At 41.5% G+C, this 14,561-nt stretch overlaps 1 protein-coding gene and 1 pseudogene across 1 annotated transcript; one reads left to right on the top strand and one right to left on the bottom strand.

Moving 5' to 3' along the window:
- Nucleotides 1-3,858: 3,858 nt before the first annotated feature.
- LOC107146010 (40S ribosomal protein S24-like) lies at nt 3,859-4,330 on the bottom strand. Its single transcript, XM_048795752.1, has one exon. It carries the CDS (start codon nt 4,328-4,330, stop codon nt 3,929-3,931), a length of 402 nt encoding a protein of 133 aa, XP_048651709.1. The 3' UTR covers nt 3,859-3,928.
- A 5,934-nt stretch (nt 4,331-10,264) lies between these two features.
- Nucleotides 10,265-13,940, top strand: LOC107145723 (annotated as a pseudogene).
- The last annotated feature ends 621 nt before the right edge of the window (nt 13,941-14,561 follow it).

Genomic DNA, 14,561 nt, shown 5'->3' with positions numbered 1-14,561 from the left:
TACACTAGGTCTGGCATGACTCCTGGGCCTCACTAATCTAGGGCAGTTATAGGAGAGAAAGAGAAGGGACATCAGCCTGTGGTAACAACCTGCTACTGCCCCGCAACCTTTATATGGCTTATCTAATTTAATTCTTAAAATAACATCAAGAGATGTTTTTAATTTATAATCTCTATTTTAGCCATAGAGAAAACTGAGAATCAAAGATGAATCTGCTTATACAAATACCCAGCTAGGAAGTGGAAGAGATCAGACTGGGGTTTAGGTTTCTCAGGCTCCAAGACTCTTGTACCACACTGGGTAAAGCCTCTTCTTCCAGGATTCAACCTCCAGATGCTGGGTTCCTGAGCTGCTGGCTGGAAGCTCATGGTCTAGCAGGTAAAAAGGATGCTGCTGTACTGATGTGCAGACAGATAAATCTAGATCTTAGGCCCCAAGGGCATGTTACGGACTTGGAGGAAGAAATACTTAATTCTGCCAGTGAATGAGCTTCTAGTCTTCACAAAGGAGATGATAATGAGCTTATCTTCAAATGATGTCCTCAGCAAAGGACAGCAGGACAATCTCTAAGAAGCATTAAAGGGTGGGCACTCTAGGGACTAATAGGTGGTTCTCTCATGGCAGCATAGGGCTCCTGGTGGACAAATGGCAGGCATTCCCCTGGCAGCTAGGTTAGCTACATGATGAAAGGCCGAAGTTATGAGCTTGGTCAACATGCTGGTGCCCCTCACGTGCTAGGGGCAAGATTCCTGAGCAGATAGAAGGAAAACAGAGAATATCATAAATTATTTGGAATTAAATAAAATTATATAAATGAAAGTGTCTAACGACACCCAAGGTATCTAATATAATAAGATCTGTCACTAACTGAACCATGTTATAAGTCAGTGTTATGGTAGTTATTTTGGGAAATAGACTATCGCATAATTAATATTAATTCTCAATTAATTAATATTTAAAGCAGGAAGATGGGTGTGCTGGTCCTTGTCCTGTTTGCTATCCCACCCATTCCTCACCTTCCTGCTCTGGTCTGTATACAAGGTGTCATCATTAGGGGTCTGTAAGTCCCAGATTCCAATATCACCTGAACTTGTTGGTTGTAGATGATGAAAGATGGCGATAGGAGTCTGAAGGCTAGGAGTAAAGGAGAAATAAGAGCATTTCTCTCCTTTTCTTTCTGTTTACAGTTAGAGCTGCATCTCCTCTAAATCTCCTGCTTCCCTCTACGTGCCTGATGTGGTTTTAGACTCCGATGGGTGACCTGGCCTCTGTTTCTTGTAACTGTACTTCCTCCTTTTGTCCTTGTAGTCTTGGGGTAGAAGCAATCCCACCATTGTTAATTTCTGACTGGCCTCACTGTCTCATCTGGTCTTTTACCACCTCTTGCATGTGTGTAATTATTTTCATGTTTTAAAGTCTCTGGTTTTTAATAATTATGGTGTTTCCTACATTTTTGTTCATTTTGTACTCTAGTAAGCTGTCTTAGTCTGCTCAGGCTATGGTGGCTTAACCATAGAAGTTTATTTTCTTACAAGTCCGGAGATTGGATGTCCAGATAGGTGTGCCATCATCGTAGGATTCTGGTGAGGACTCTCTTCTTGGCTTGAGTACAGCTTCCTGCTTGCTGTGTTCTCACAAGATAGAGAAAAAGAGCAAGTGCTCTGGTGTCCTTCTCATAAGGGCACTAATTCTATCAGGAGGGCCCCACCCTCAGGCTCTCATCTAATCCTCATCTAATCCTCTCAAAGATTCCATCTATACATCACATTGGGAGACAGGACTTAAATGTATTATTTTTGAGGGGACACAGATATTCAGTATTTTTTTTCATATTTGATGTTTTACATATTAGGAAACTGAGATTAGAAGAGGTAAATTTTTTTTTTACCAAATTCCTAACTAATAAATTGTAAAATTGGGATTCAAAATCAGATCTATCTACCTCTAGTGGCATAGTATTAACATTATACCAGATTGTTTCACAGAGGGCATGCATGAGAATCCAGTAATGGCTCATGTATTTGACTTTGTAATTGTGCTGACACAATTTAACCAAATTCCTTATGACTACTGGCTTATGGGACTTGGGCCTGTGTGTGCTCTTTAAATCACAATATGATTGATGGGATACTTTAAAATATAGAGCTAACATCTGCACACCTCTTTACAGCTCACAGAGCTTGCCTGCCTCATGTCTCCTGTCCTCATTTGCTCTCTACAACGTGATTGTCAGGATGGAGGGACAGATCTAGGCAGAAGCTGAAGGAGAGAAAGTAACAGAGGAAAGAAAGACTGAAACCCAAAGGCTCGCACTGATGTTCCCCATCATACCCACTAGAACTGCAATGTTCTTTAGAGACCAATCACGATAGCCAAGGCCCGGTTGAGTGGGAGCTGCTTCTGCTATTATTTTATACTTCCTGAATGTCATCAGATTCATTTACTGGTTTTTCAGATAAGACATCTGAGGGCTTGCCAGTACACCATGTTGCCTCTTTGAAGTTACCTACTTCAAGGGGAGCTCTGTACAGGAGAGAAGGGGCTTTCTAAGTGTGGTGGGTAAGAAGGGCTTGCAGTGAAAACATCCAAGCACTTGCCGGGTGGCAGCTGGTTCCACTGATATTTTAATGACTCCATCTGTGTAAAAATAGATACCTCTAAAGCACTTGAAAGCATTTTGTTCTCTTAAAATAGGTTAGAAAACATTCCCCCTTTTGTTTGCACTCTTAATTGGCTTAGCAAAAGCTCTTCTTGGAATCCAAGATCTAGAATGAACTTAGAAATCATGTTGAAGATAATGAGGAAACTGAGGGATCGTAAAGTTTTAATGTCTTATCTAATTTCACACAAGTCGCAGGGACACAGGGTATTTGATTAGCCAGTGAGTTTGGGGAGAGAGAAGGATTTATTAGAGGAGAGCCCTGTTCTCAAGAAGCATATCATCCAGTGTAGGAGTTTAGACATGTAAACCAAAACCTGTATATCAAAATAAAAAAATGAAAATGTAGTGAAGACATGTTATGGGCAGTAGTGGTAGTTCAAAGTCGGCTTTTAGAAATAGTTACCAGTCTCAACTAAGTACTAAAAGCGTGAGATTTCGAAATACAAAACTGAATGTCAGCTATGAGGAGGAAGCATTGGTCTGGGCTATATCTAACCTTTGGTTTTATCCATCAGGGTTGTGATAAGTTTTCTAAGTACCGTAAGAAAAACAAATATAGTTTCCCCAAGTCTGAAGGAGAATTCTGGGCCTCCTTCTGCTGAATGTCCCATTGCCACTCTTAACTCTGAGCCATTCTCTGGAGATCATATTGCTGGTAGTTCTGGAGGGGATTGGAGTCCAACCTTCTTGGTCAGGGAGGAGACAGCACCCATGATGCAGAGGGTGTTCTTTGTGGAAATGAAGGCATGGGCCTGAGTGGGCTACTGGCAAGTACTCTAAGTTACTTGGGTCAAGATGGGGATGGGACTCTAAAATAATCTGGGGAGAGTGGACAGTGACAGGGTGCAAACCAGGTTGAATATGTTTTTAAAGTAAGCATGGGGAAAGGCTTCATTTAAAGCTTTTTTGGGATAGGGATAGTATCAGAGCTAAGGATCAGGGGGAACCCTGAACAGCACTAGGGTGTGATGTGAGAGCTCTGATTGGCTCCTCTCTGCTGGGAACTGCTTTTTCTTTGCTTTGTCCCTGAGAATCCCTCTTCCTCTTTGAGCAATCTCTGGCTTCTTTCTTTGCTTTGATTTATATGTCTCTCCTCCTGCCCACTGCTTGCACCCTTCCTAGCTGCTTTGACACAACACATACAAATGCTGACATATGTATATGTTATATATGTAATCCTTCCTTCTTTTCTTTACAGCTTTTACAGTTTATTAATCCTCATGAAGAATTTACACAATCTCCGCAGATAAAGTCATTGCAGAATCTTTACTCCTTTGGCTTTTTGCCAGCCCCAACATTTGCCTTAGCAGTCCCACTGACTTTCTTCATTGTGTTCTTGTGTTCCTTTCGCTGTTTTCTTGAGGTCTTTTTCTTTTCATACAGGCCATGTCTTGCCAGACTATGTTTGGGTTCATTTTTCTTTGCATGATCCAAGGAATCGTAAATCATGCCAAAGCCAGTTGTCTTGCCATCTCCAAAATGGGTTCTGAATCCAAACACAAATATGACATCTGGTGTGGTCTTGTACATTTTGGCTAACTTTTCTCGAATTTCTGTCTTAGGTACTATTGCTTTCCCAGGGTGAAGAACATCAATGACCATTTGTTTCTTCTGAAGTAACTGGTTGGTTATGAACTTCCTGGTCCAGATAATTACTGTGTCATTCATGATGGCAGCAGATCCTCAGAAACCCAGGGAGAAAAAAACTATCTTTCTTACTGAATGAATCTTGGTCTTCAGTTTGGTTTTGGAGAATGGTACCAGTTGATGAACCTTGGTTGAAAAGTTACGGTATCAGTAAATAGTCTCCTCCATGGGAGATCTCTCTCTCTCTCTCTCTCTCTCTCTCTCTCTCTCTCTCTCTCTCTCCTCTTGTCTTACAAGGTTGTGGTTTGTGGTACATAGATTCTTAAGAAACCCATGATCTCTGACTTCTGATATTCACACCTTTATATAGTCCCCTCCCTTGAGTGTTACCTTGCTTCTAATCAATGAAATGTGGAAAGGATGAAGTTCTTCCCACAATTATGTGCATGTAATTACAAGAGAATGTAGCAATCAGCTGGCTGGAACCTCTTTCTCCTTTCCTCTCCCCTCTCAAATCCTACTTTGAAAAGTTAAGCTATCATGAAACCTACCTCTGCAAGGAAATAACTACTGACAATAGTCTGAGGAAGTGTGAAAACAGATCCTTCCCTAGCCAAGACTCTAACAAGACCCCACTCTTGGTAATGCTTTGATTGTACCATTCAGCAGAAGACCCAGCTAAGCTGTGCCCACACTCCTGGCTCACAAAAGTTGTGAGATAATAAATGTGTATTGTTTTAGGCTCCCTGTGGGAATTTGTTACACAGCAATAGAAAATGAACACAGTTTTTTTTTTTTTTAGTAGCTAGAAGAGGATGCACTAATATAGTGCCTCCTGGGAAGGAGAAACAAAAACACAGAAGTGAGGGAAATAATAGGTAGCTGTACCCTTCCACACTCGCCATGTTGTATATCTGTTCTCAAAAATTCACTGCCAAGCCGACACCTCTCCCTTTTATGAGAGCTTCATTGACATCCATCTCTCTATGCATTATTCTATGAACATTTATTATATGTCCATCACTGCAGGGGATCTAGCATAATGGGATTTATGTTCCTAGTGTGTGCTTCCACATATACACAAATAATTGCATGGCAAGGTAGTATCAGCTAACTGTCTGGAGAGCAGATTTAGAATGTTTGTGTATGCAGCTTCAGTCCCTGGCTTGTGGACTCAGGCAACCTGGAGTCTATTTAGGACATGGACAATAGTTACCATTTTTAAGATAATCATATGATCACAGGTATGATAATGGATTCAAAAGGAAAGTACAGGGTTACCTGAGAGCATTTAGTGCAGGGATCTAACCTAATTAGGGGGATCAGGGAAGGTTACCTAGAGGAAGTAATGCCTAAACTGAATTTTGAAGGATAAAGTGGAGTTTACTAGGAGATAGTGGGAGTGAAGATTGCGTTGTAGAGTAAGATTCTCGTCAGAGGAAATGGCATGTCAAAGACCACAAAGCAAGAGAGAAATTAGTGTTTTCTAAAGAACAAAACAGAGCCCAGGGTGAAGAGGGCAGAATAGAAGGGGAAGAGGGCAGGGAGGCTGGCTGGTGAGGTCATCTGTGACCCATTCTTATTCTGAAAACTTTTCATGGTGTGGATTAAGGATATTTTTCTGTCCATTAGGAGAATTTAAAATGGGGAAAGGCCACAGAAGGCCAGTAAACACAGGAATCGTAGATCCTCGGCAGAGCGTGAGGAAGATACAGAGGAGGAGAGGAAGCTGAGTTCATTGCTATGGGAATTAGGACCCAAGACAGACTCCTTAGGTGGGTGGCAAATAAGCTCAGTGCAGACTGAGAGAAGTGGGAAATTACAAAGCCCAGAGTCCTGGAAGAGCTTGAAAGGGAGAGCAAAGACTGTAGTTCACCTTATGTACAGAGAAAGACAGCACCAGCTTCTCAGGGCCCTAGTGAGGAGCACTATGGGGTAGGGGGGCTTGACCTAGACATCTTAGTAGGATTTTAATTTTTTATAAAGATTAGAGCAGATTTATAAAAATTTCACACAGATGGCATTGCATACAAGTGTGTTCTATTAGACTCTCAATCTTGAAGACTAGAGACCGGGTCTTCACTAACTGGTACTGTGTCCATCTGGCCTCAGGGACTTCACTGGGTGTTATGGTTTGGATATGGTCTGAATGTTCCCTAAAGGCTCATGTGTTGGAAGCTTGGTCCCCAGGGTGGCAAAGTGAGTGATGGTGGAAACTTTTACAGGCAGAGCCTAGTGGAGGCCATTAATCCCACAACAGGATTACCGTAGTTCTTATGGGATTCCAGCTAATGCTCATGAGAGGGTCATTATAAGAGAGCAAGACTGACTCCCCCGCCTCAGTATGTGATCTCTTCATGACACATCCACTATGATGTGAAACAGAAGGGCCCTCGTCAGGGCTGGTGCAATGCTGTTTGGATTTGAATCTCTTCTGTTCTTATAAAGTATCTAGCCTCAGTATTTTGTTATAGCAATGGATAATGGACTAATGCATTGGGTATAAGATAGATGATTTTAAATGTTCCAATGGAAAAGATTGTTTATGCTGTCATCGACCATCACTGTGATTGGCAGTTGATTTCATGAAGGTTGGTCTTATTTCATGAGATTATATGATGTGGGTGAAGGATTCCTCAGGAATGAGCATCTGAATCTATGGTTAAGAGAAAGAAATCCAGTCTTGGATAGTAGGGAAGGCAAGAAGCTGGCGTCCCACGGGCTCTAACTCTAGAATGTGCTTCCATGACCTGTGCAGTTTGCATAACTAAAGATAAAAAGTCGGGGCTGGGGTTGTGGCTCAGAGGTGGAGCACTTGCCTAGCACAAACTGGACCCGGGTTCGATTCTCAGCACCACATAAAAATAAAGGCATTGTGTTGTGTCCATTTACACCTAAAAATAAATAAATAAATATTTTAAAAAAAGATAAAAAGTCAAATGCCCCCAAATTTGCAATTTACTATTTTTTCCTTTTATTTGCCCAATTTTCCCAAGTTCTCAGATCACATTGCTGTTATGATCTTTCTTTACAATGCAGCAGTTTTAGTTAGATTCCCTTTCTGTTATCTCTCCTCAGGGACCAGTGCCTGCCCTCTGATGGCACCTGAGGGCCTGGTGAGGGTTGGATAAAGGAACAAGCTCCCTGAGCTAATGTCTCAGGGGGAAACAGGGCCAAGTCACACTGGGGAGAAGTGTGAGAGAGGAAAGAAACAGCCCAGCATACAAAGCCTGCTTTAGCTGCTGCTTCCATGTCCCCACCCAGTGATCCAATCATGAAGAAAGCTCTTGGCCTGGAGAGACCACCCTTAGTTGAGTCTGGAGTTTTTCTCTAGCTTTGTATTATTTCTCTGATTCTTCATTTCTCTGATTCTTCATTTTCTGGATTGTTTCAGCTGGGAAGAACTTCTTCAAACATTAATAAGACAATCTAATCATAGTTAATAAGGTCAGAGGCTGCTAAATGTTCTTGATCACCCGAAATGTAAGGAGCCAGTCTGAACTCGGTGACCACAATATTGAGGACAATGACCTTCTGATACCAAGAACTCTAGGATGTTCCATGGGAAAAGCGTTTGTTGCATTTTTTAAGATGTGTGTGTGTGTGTTTGTGTGTGTGTGTGTGTGTGTCATTTTTTAAAAATTTAGGAAAAGGTCTTCCAAAGTTCCAGGCCAGAGAGCAATTTGCAGTATAATGTTCAACAGTATTTAAATGTGCCTCTCATTAGCTGTTGGTTGTGGCCAAATTATCTAACATATCTAATCTCAATTTCCTCTTTGGTAAAGTGGAGCTAATAATACCTACCACGTGGGAGTGCAATGAGGAATAGATAAGATAATCTATACTAGGATGCCAAATGACTAAGTATTATAAGCAGTTTAGATCAAGGAAAGGCAAAATTAGGCTTTCCTGATCAGGATCTCTGTGGTGAAATTAACAGGAATGAGGCAACATATTGAACTTCAATTTTAAAAAGGCATAGCTTAGTTAGTCTAGAACACCCAATTCCGTCATCTACTAAGTGTTTGACATTGGGAATTGCTTTAATCTTTGAACTCAGTTTTCTCATCTATGAGATGGGATAATAGTATCTGCTTTATCAGGTTGTTCTGAGAATTAAATGAGTTAATACACTGTGGCGGAAACTTGCTAGATATGTCACAAATTTGTTCTCTTCTTTGTTGGGGTGGGGAGGAGCATATCAACATTTCTCAGCCTCCTGAAATCTAGATAAGACTCTGTGATTGAGTTCTGGTCAATGGAATGTAGGTGGAACTGATATATTTTTTATAGTCTAAGAATTATCCCTAAAATCTTCCTTGTGATCCACTACACCCTCTTTTCACATCTGTTGGGTGGACACACAGGAGTCAGGAGAGAACTCCAGGCCTGGGGAAGGCAGAGCCTCTATGTGGAAGGAGCCTGGGTTCCTGAATGTGCAGAGCATTAGCACTCTTCAAGACCTCTCCCCTTGTCCAACTTGCTATAGATTATGGTTAAAATTACTGAGACTCTAGAACTGTTAAAATAATCAATCTGTCCTGAAATACTTGTTTTCATAAAGCACCCCATAATTCCTCAGTAAATGTTGGCCATTATTATCATTATTATCTCACTGGCTGCAATGGCTGAATGAGCAGCTCCAAGTCAATCCTACTTAAATAAGTCGAGTATTATAAGTACATTGTGTTCTTTCTGCTCACTGGAAGATTGACTCCTAATTTCCGGATTTCCTAAAAAGAAATGAATCTTTTATTCAACCATTTATCTAATCCACACACCTTCACTGAATGCCTGCTATTTATAGTTTTACTAGGTGCTGGGGGGGATACACAGATAGAATCTTAAATCTCCCAGAGAGATGCTGACCTACAACTAACTACAGTGTTTTATTTTTCAGAGTGTGCTCTCTCACCTAATCATCATAGGTTGTGGCCTGTGACACCTCCCTTCTCAAGAAACCAATAAAACTCCTTAAGAGTTTAACCTAGGGGAGATCTATGGGAAAGTTTTGCCATGTTTCTAGCAACCTCACCTTGGTCAAGGGAAGAGAAGGAGGGTTTAGAGGGGTTTTGCTTCCTGAAAATCCAATATGTGTTTCTAGGTTGTAGTTTCTTGCCCTCAGGAAGGCTTCCCAGCCCCTCCCTTCCTTTGTCTCTTAGTCCCTATGATTGTGTGCCCGGTCTCCTTCTGGAGCATGCTCTTATGTCTGTTCTACTTTCCCAGGGAATGATAAGCCAAAGCTCACTTGTGACAATCTATTGCTAGTTCTGTTCAACTTTACTACCTCTCCATCTTGGCACTCTGCTTTCTTATGTGTAAAATAGGTCAAGTTAGAAAAACACTCAGGTCTTTGAATATACAGCATTCCTTTCCATCATTACAAGCAACGTCCACATAGCGAGGTCCTCATTTTTGCTGGATACAAACCTTTGTGAATTTTCTCAATACAGACTTTTAGGCAGCTCTACCAATTGATCAGAGTTGGTGCAATAATTTGACGATCTCCAGGCATTTTTGATAACAACATAATAATCTCTTACCCCTATACACTTATTATTTACTTATTTACTTTGTTTTGCAGTCCTGGGGATTGAACCCTGGGCTCTCTAACACAGAGCTACATCCTCAGCCTCTTTTCTAAATTTTTATTTTATATTTAGTTTGAGACAAGGTCTCACTAAGTTGTTTAGGGCCTCGCTAAGTTGCTAAGGTTAGCTTTGAACTTGTGATCCTCTTGCCTCAGCCTCCTAAGACACTGGGATTATAGGCATGTGCCTGTAATCTCAGAAATTTATTTGTAAAACCACTTTTATTTTATTTTTTTGGTGCTGGGGATTGAACCCAGAGGTGCTTGGCCACTAAGCCACATCCCCAGACTTTTTAATATTTTTATATTGAGACAGGGTTTCACTTAGTTGTTTAGGGCCTCACTAAGTTGCTGAGGCTGGCCACAAACTTGGGACCCTCCTGCCTCAGTCTCCCCAGTTGCTGGGATTACAGGCATATGCCACCATGTCTGCTTCTAAAACCACTTTCAGATGTATAATACAAAAAGCCCCCCGAGGGTAAGATGGTTCCTGTTATTTGTGTACCTTACCCCACTATGCTGGTCTTTCAAGGAGAGTTCCATGGATACCTGAGAACTGAGAAAGACCCTCCTCCTCTGACCTGCTTCTTATGATCTTTGCTTCCATTCTCTTACCAATAGTTTCTTTCTGGATCACAGGTTCCAATCTCATTAACTGTCTGTTTGACTTGGAACCATATGACCTCATAGGTTCATCTAATGCATCCCTCTGCTCCCAAGCAGCCTACCTCATGGTCATTGCTGTACTGACAAGAACCAAGCCTGTTGAAGAAGGACAGCTGTCAGGCTCCAGAGTTCTGTCTTAGAATGCCTGCTGGTAAAACCAACAGAAGTTCCTTGGACTTGTTTGCAGATAACTTGTTGGCTCCAAGGACTCCAGATCCAGACCATGAATTTTGCCTTCTGAACATATCATTAGGTCTGATTATGTGCCAAACCAGCTCAGAGACAAGGCTTTGTAACTGTGCCTTTTCATTCATCATTATTTTTAGGGAAGATCTGTTTCTCATTGACTGAGGCCTGTTGGGCCCCTCCCTTGCCTTGTCATGCTCAGGACAGCCAGCTTGGCAGCCCTCCAAGGACCATGCCTGCCCCGAGGTGCTGTCGCCTGCCTCTCCTGACTGGCGGCTACAGGCCTGGGCTAGGGCCACCTTTGTTCTTTCACAGTCGGTTATTTCTCCTTGGGCTTGGATGGCTCAGCAGAAGTTATTGGATGCTCTGCAGGGTGGGAGCCTGAGCTGCAGAGTTTATGTTGGAAACTGTGTACATTGTTCTGGGTTATCCTTGTGGTGCCAGTGTTTTTCCTTTTTGTCTGACAGGGTGAATGGTGTGGCAGGAAATGGGGTGGGGAAAGGGTCATGCACAAGTCAGGGCAGTCTGCCTTATAAGTGGAGGGCCTTTTCCCAGCAACATCACTGCTATTGGGGCACATGAGGGAGAGAGCCAGTGAGGGTATTGGTGAGACTATTGTTTAGATTCAATTATCAAAACTGTTAGACCACCCTCAGGCATGGGCAGGGGAGGGCTGGGGAGAGGGAAAGAAAGAAAAATAAAAGAACATGATTATTTAAATCAGGTTAAACATTTCTATCAACCTTTCCCTATGCCCTTTCCCCTCCTAATCTCTCTAGCCTCTGGTAAGCAGCATGCTACTCTTAGCTTCTATGACATCAACATTTTTAGATTCCACAGATGAGTAACATCATATGGCAATTGTCTTTTTGTGCCTGGCTTATTTCATTTACATAACAGTCTCCAATTTCCTTTATGTTGTCTCAATGACAGGATTTCATTCTTTTTGATAGCTAAATAATATTCCATTGCATGTATATACTGTAATTTCTTTATCTTTTGATGGACACTTAAGTTGTTGCATTTATTGGATATTGTGAGTGATGCTGCAGTAAACATGGGATGGTAAATGTCTTTTTTTGTGGGGGGATACTGGGGTGCATAACCACCGAGCCATATCCCCAGGCTTTTTAAATATTGTTTAGAGACAGGGTCTCACTAAGTTGCTTAGGCCTTGCCAAGTTTCTGAGGCTGGCTTTGAACTCATGATCCCCATTTGTGATCCTCCTGCCTCAGCCCCCCTAGCTGTTGGGATTACAGGTGTGAGCCACCAAGCTCAGCTCTTTTTGATTTAATGTTTTAATTTCCTTTAAATTTTACCCAGTTGTGGTAATTGTATCATATTTAGTTTTGTTAGCATCACACAATGCATATATGTATCAAAACATCAGGTTGTTACTCCATTAATATGTGCAATTTTTATGTTTTTGTGTCAGTTAAAAAAGAAGCTTATAGAAATAAAACTGGCATACTAAAATTGATAACTTTTCTCTATGCCAATAATAAAACCACTGAGAAGGAAATCAAGTAAATAATTCAATTCACAATAGCTTTTAAAAAGTAAATAAAATACCTGGGAAGAAACCTAACCAAGGAGGTGAAAGACCTCTACAATGAAAATTACAGAATACTGAAGAAAGAAATTGAAGAAGACACTAGAAGATAAAAACACCTCTCATGTTCATGAACAGGGAGGATTAATATAGTTAAAATGGGCACATTACTGAAAGCAAACCACAGATTCTATGTAATCCCCATCAAAATACCAATGACATTCTTTACAGAACTAGAAAAAAATCCTGAAGATTCAAAAGGAAACACAAAAGACCCAGAATAGCCAAAGCAATTTGGAATAAAAAGAGCAATGTTGGATATATCACAGTATCCAATTTCCAAATATACTACAGAGCCCCGTAACAAAACCAGCATAGTACTGGCACAAAAGCATCTATGTAGGCCAACAGAATAAAATAGAGGACACGGAGATAAACCTATGCAGCTACAGCCATGTGATTCTTGACAAGGGTGCCAAAAACCTAGGTTGGAGAAAAGACAGTCTCTTTAACAAATGGTACTGAAAAAACTAGGGATCCACATGTAGAATATTGAAACTAGATCCTTATCTCTCACCCTGGACAAAAATCCACTCAAAATGAATCAAAAGTCTCAATGGAAAACCTGGATCTTTAAAATTACTAGTAGAAAACAGGGGAAACACTTCAAGATATAAGCACAGGCAACAGCTTCTTGAATAGGACTCCAAAAGCTCAGGAAATATTAGCAAGAATTGACAAATGGCGCAGGGGTGGGGATAGGGTTGTGGCTCAATAGTACAGCACTTGCCGGGCACGTGTGAGGCACTTGGTTTGACCCTCAGCACCATATACATACATACATACATACATACATACATACATATTGTCCACTCACAAATAAAAATATTTAAAAAATTGATAAATGGGATTGCATCAAATATAAAAGCTTCTGCATAGCAAACAACAGAATGAAGAGACAGCATATTCTAGGAGAATATCTTTGCCAGCTCCTCTTTTGACAGAGGATTAATATCCAGAATATGTAAACTACTCAAAAAGCTTAACATCAAAAAACATAAACAGAGGCCATCTTGCTAGTGCGGAAGCCACTGGCTGGGTGGGAGCCCTGGAGGGGGTGTGGCAGACAGTGCGCGCCTCCTCCGTGAGGTTCTCATAGTTCCAGGAGCATGACGTCCTCAGCAAGCAGGGATTCAGCATTTCCGAACAGAAACCCATGTGAAGCTCCCAGGACCAGCACTTGACAAGTCCAATATCCGTGATTTCAGAACCACATATGACCAGATGCACAATGATCTTCTCAGGAAAGACAAAGAACTCTCTATGCAGAATAGCATTTTGTTTATGTTGGACAGAAATAAGAGAACCAAGGCTCAGCCAAGAAGGTTCCAGAATGGTAAGGACCTGTTTGACCTAGTCCTCGCTTGTGAAGAGCCAGTCTATGACCAGGTGGTGGAAGATCTGAACTCCAGAGAGCAAGAAACCTGCCAGACAGTGCACAGTGGTCAATCTGGACATCCAGGACAACCAGGAAGAGGCCATCCTGGGAGCCTTCCTCCTCTGTGAGCTCTGCCAGTGTATCCAGCACACAAAGGACATGGAGAATGAGATGGACGAGCTACAGCAGGAGTTCCAGGGGAAGAGCTGCTGGGCCTTCCTGCACACCATCTGCTTCTACTCAGCTGTGCCTCCTTAATGCTCCTCCTCCCAACACAACTTTACTCCGAGGGGTTCTGGGTGAATGGTAGATAAACTGTGCATATGGGATGAAAAGGTACACAGAAACTCCAGATTAAAGACCATTCTCAGCACCACTTCTCTTTACCAAGAGAAAAAGACAGTTAAAGCCCGCTGCCCCAGCATGTGCCTGTTGTTGGTCTGCCTTGCCCTCTTCTCCCCCAGTTGCTGGATCATACAAATATCTGAATAAAGCAAAAGCTGTACCTTACTAGGAAAGAACCTGGAATTGCCCAATATAGATGCTGCTGGTTGTAAATAAACAAACAAACAGAAAGCAAAAATAAAATGACCCAATTAGTGAATGGGCAAATAAACTGAATAGATATTTCTCAAAACAAGTACAAATGGCCATTAATTATATGAAAAAAAAAAAAGTTTGACATTCTTTACCATCAGGGAAATGCAAATCAAGACTACAATGAAATTCAATCTCACCCCAGTCAGAATGGCTATCATCAAGAATACAAAAACAATAAATAAATAAATGCTGGTGAGGATGCAGGGTAAAAGGAATCTTCATACACTGTTGGTGGGTATGTAAATTAGTATAGCCACTATGTAAATCAGTATGGAGGTT

Source organism: Marmota marmota, unplaced genomic scaffold (genome assembly GCF_001458135.2).
Source record: "Marmota marmota marmota unplaced genomic scaffold, marMar, whole genome shotgun sequence".
Taxonomy (NCBI): Eukaryota; Metazoa; Chordata; class Mammalia; order Rodentia; family Sciuridae; genus Marmota; species Marmota marmota.
This window is presented reverse-complemented; position numbering and strand designations above follow the sequence as displayed.